Source organism: Eurypyga helias, unplaced genomic scaffold (assembly GCF_000690775.1).
Source record: "Eurypyga helias isolate BGI_N326 unplaced genomic scaffold, ASM69077v1 scaffold38547, whole genome shotgun sequence".
In the NCBI taxonomy this organism is placed as follows: Eukaryota; Metazoa; Chordata; class Aves; order Eurypygiformes; family Eurypygidae; genus Eurypyga; species Eurypyga helias.
The window spans coordinates 1,085-4,903 of record NW_010260472.1 but is presented as its reverse complement, the minus strand read 5'-3'; the positions used below and the strand labels follow the sequence as shown (position 1 = coordinate 4,903).

At 43.7% G+C, this 3,819-nt stretch overlaps 1 protein-coding gene across 1 annotated transcript; it reads left to right on the top strand.

The window, feature by feature from the left end:
• Positions 1-1,286: 1,286 nt before the first annotated feature.
• On the top strand, positions 1,287-3,396 carry POLR2D (polymerase (RNA) II (DNA directed) polypeptide D; the record flags this gene model as incomplete). Its single annotated transcript, XM_010155047.1, has 3 exons — positions 1,287-1,467; positions 2,388-2,483; positions 3,222-3,396. Coding segments are annotated over 3 exons (356 nt in total), but the record flags the coding sequence as incomplete, so codon positions are not given.
• Between the last annotated feature and the right edge of the window lie 423 nt (positions 3,397-3,819).

The window sequence follows — 3,819 nt, the reverse complement described above, 5'->3', positions numbered from 1 at the left end:
AACGAGCTCTCCCTGCCCCGTGACCCGGCCTTGCCGAGCGGCCCTGCTCCACGCCCTGACCGCCTCACCTGTTACGGAGCCCCAGGCGTTAAAAATCAGGGATAATAATAACTTCTCTACGTTTAAGGACCCTGTGATTGCTAGATGTGGCTGTGCGTACTTATGGGGGCCACTAGGTGTGTGTGCGGGAAGAAAAAAATATTTTTCATATCAGGATATAGCGAAAAGATTCTTGTTTTATGATATAACCATTAATTTTTCGTTCATGTTTCATGGCATTGGAATAGTGCTGTGTCTTAGGAAAACAGCTGTCCAGAGCCTGAGTTGTAACCAGGGGCACTAACAATCTATGTAATTACAAAAACCAAAACAGCTAATCAGTGTAAATTCCAGAGCTCTCTTTGCACCTCAGGGTGGCCCTGGAAGGAGCGGGGGCGGCACCGTGCTGCATTTTTGAGTTACGAACAAAAGCATAGCCCTGAAAGACTGGGTTTTGGATGTCTTTACACTAAAATCTAGAACCTACCCATGTTCAGCCCAAATTACTTTGCCGCTCCGTGCAAAATAAAGGTTGTCAGTCCCTTCCTAGCACTGCTTGACATCTGGCAGCTTTTGTAAAACGTTGTGGAAGGGTACCCCAGGATCCCCCACCCCTGTGATCCTGCTGTGTTGAACAGCTCATAGTGTTGATGTTGAAAGACCTTGTTATTGTAATAAATGCAGTGATGGTGATGATGAACAAAACCAAGGAGAGTTGGCCAAAAAAAGGAGGGGAAAAAATCTGTTGAGATTGATTAAAACTCTTTTTCTGATAATGAAAGTTCAGTAGGTCAATTAATCTTTCAAGTAAACGAAGCCTTTTGTAAAACATTCGGCAACATCCACATTTACTTTAGAACTGGGAGACTTCCAAAGCCCGTAGGCATCACTTCTGATTTTTTTGAGTGTTAAACAGTTCTAAGTATTTTTTTCTAAAATAAGTCATACATAAGTTCTCCCAAAAATGGGTGAAGAAAGCATAGTGCAAAATGGTGACAAACCAGAAGATTAGGGCTGCAGATGTAAAATGTGTGGTCAAACAGGCAGGCACCTAGGATTGTCACTTGAAGTGATGTAGTTTTTATCGCTGTTTTCAGCCATTGGTGAAAGGGCTTGCACAATTGCCATGAAACACCTTACTCATTTCCTTATTGCCTGAAGCTGAGTACATACGAAACATCTGTAAGTGCAATTTTTCACCTGTGCTTCACCTTTTTTTACCCTGCTGTTCATTCATTCAAATGTAGAATTTGAAACTGCGGAAACTCTTCTGAATTCAGAAGTACATATGCTTCTTGAGCATCGTAAGCAACAGAACGAGAGTGCGGAAGATGAGCAGGAGCTTTCGGAAGTCTTCATGAAAACCTTGAACTACACGGCTCGCTTCAGCCGCTTCAAAAACCGCGAAACCATTGCCAGTGTCCGTAGGTGAGTAGAGAAGTCAGGGTCTAAGGCCGCACTGCAGACTTTGGTGTATAGTGTTGATACTGCTTTAGGACAGTACAGTTTAATGGTGTTTTCCTGATTTGTACTATAATTGTGAATCTTGTCTTTCTGAAGAAGCAAGAAATTCGATCACACTTCTTCATGGAGGGTTATACTTTGTGTAGGTCAAGCCTTCTGACCTGCTTTGTTTTCAGTATCTAAATGCCAGCTGATTGCATTAAGTGGGAGGATTTTCTAGACTAGAAGAGTAGAGTACTTCAGGGGAAGAGAGATAACAGATGTGACTTTTTTTTTTCCTCTATGCGACTCTGTAATGAGTCTTTCCTCCTGAAGAAAACATTGACTTCAGTGCCAAAAGCAGAGTGAAGAAAGATAACTGAGGAGGGCCACGAAGATGCTCAGAGGGCTGGAGCCCCTCTGCTATAGGGACACGCTGAGAGAGTTGGGCTTGTTCAGCCTGGAGAAGAGAAGGCTCCAGGGAGACCTTATTGCACCTTCCAGTACCTGAAGGGGCTACAAGGAAGCTGGGGGGGACTTTTTACAAGGGCCTGTAGTGACAGGACAAGGGGTAACAGGTTTAAATTGAAAGGGGGGAGGATTAGATTGGACATCAGGAAGAAATTCTTCACAGAGACGGTGGTGAAGCACTGGAACAGGTTGCCCAGAGAAGCTGTGGATGCCCCATCCCTGGAAGTGTTCAAGGCCAGGCTGGATGTGGCTTTGAGCAACCTGGTCTAGTGGAAGGTGTCCCTGCCCATGGCAGGGGGGTTGGAACTAGATGATCTTTAAGGTCCCTTCCCACCCAAACCATTCTATGATTCTATGATAACTATATTATTTAGTTTATGCGCTTTTATATTCCTATCTCACTTCTGGTTTCACCAAGTTGTCCCTCCTTACAGTTTGCTGCTCCAGAAAAAGCTCCATAAATTTGAATTGGCATGTTTGGCTAACCTGTGTCCTGAGACAGCTGAGGAAGCGAAAGCTTTGATTCCTAGGTGAGCATTTACATGTCATAAAAAGCCTGTTTTGTTCTTTCCTGTGAGCTAAAGCCAGCGATGGGCAGGTGCCCTCTGTTCAGTTCAGCTCTGTGATGGAAAAACATGTCCTGGTCTTGGTCTTTTCTTTACCTACCCGTTGATCTGACAGCGAGGCAGTGTTTGTAACTGTCTCTAATGTACTTCTGACAACATTTAGTAGATTAAGTGTCAACAGCTTAAATTGGGATTCTTAGCCCAACCAGCTGTGTTTGTTGTTGTTTTTTTTTGATGGAGCAAATAACAACATTCCTATGAACTGTTTTGTGGATAATGTACAGAGAAGCAGCAACTTCTTCTTACCTTGATTTATTAGGTCATGGCCTGAGATAGAGGAGGAAATGAAACATTCGTCTGAGTTAACAGTTTCTTCCTTATGTGCTGTCATAGCAAGGCTAGACTGGCTTTTGAGCATGCAGCTGCAGGGGCTTCATTTAGAAGTCTGCGTAAACCTGCACCTGCCTTCCCTTTTTGATAAAACAGAGTTCTGGGAAGGATGGAGCGTTGTAATGTAAAAAGGAGGCACTGAGTAGGGATCAGAGTGGGTTTGTATGGGAATGTTACAGTTGTGGTGGTACCATATAGGTGGGTGTTGATGGTGTGGAGACTGACAGGAGGGAATTACGGCTGGCTGAAAGGAATCCGGGAGGGACACTATTCTCAAACCTTTAATGTAGCCTCATTGTTCTTATCTTGCAGCCTGGAGGGCCGATTTGAAGATGAGGAATTGCAGCAGATTCTTGATGACATTCAGACTAAACGCAGCTTCCAGTATTAAGGTTCACCCTTAACTCCCCTTCATCTGAACAGAAAAACCTGGGAACTTTGTTTCTCAGCCCCCTGGACCAATCCAGCCCCCAGCTGAGTAAGGGGAGTTGTGGATAAGGGGTACTGCAGTGCTGTGTCATCCGAGGGTGCGTTCAGAGCGGAGATCAGTGTAGTCCTTGTGGTCTGTTCCACCCGTATGTTGGTAAGGATGCCTGTATTTAAGAGCCACAGAACCCAAAGGGCTTTTTCCCGGTGGCTCAAACATTTGTTTCTTTCAAATCCCTCTCCCTGATTTGGAAATTTTCAACACATTTCTGGTTTTTAGCAGAAATGTGGATGTGACCTTTTTGTTTGTAAACTTCTAAGAAATGGAAAAACTTGTTCTCTTGGAAGGTTTAGTTGTGGGCAGCATCAACTTCTGTGGTGGTTTTTTTTTGTTTGTTTGGGCTTTTTATTTGTTTGATCAAAACAGTGGATTTTTACAGCTTCAATAATTTTCTGTTATTGTTCAATGTAAATTAAAAGCTAT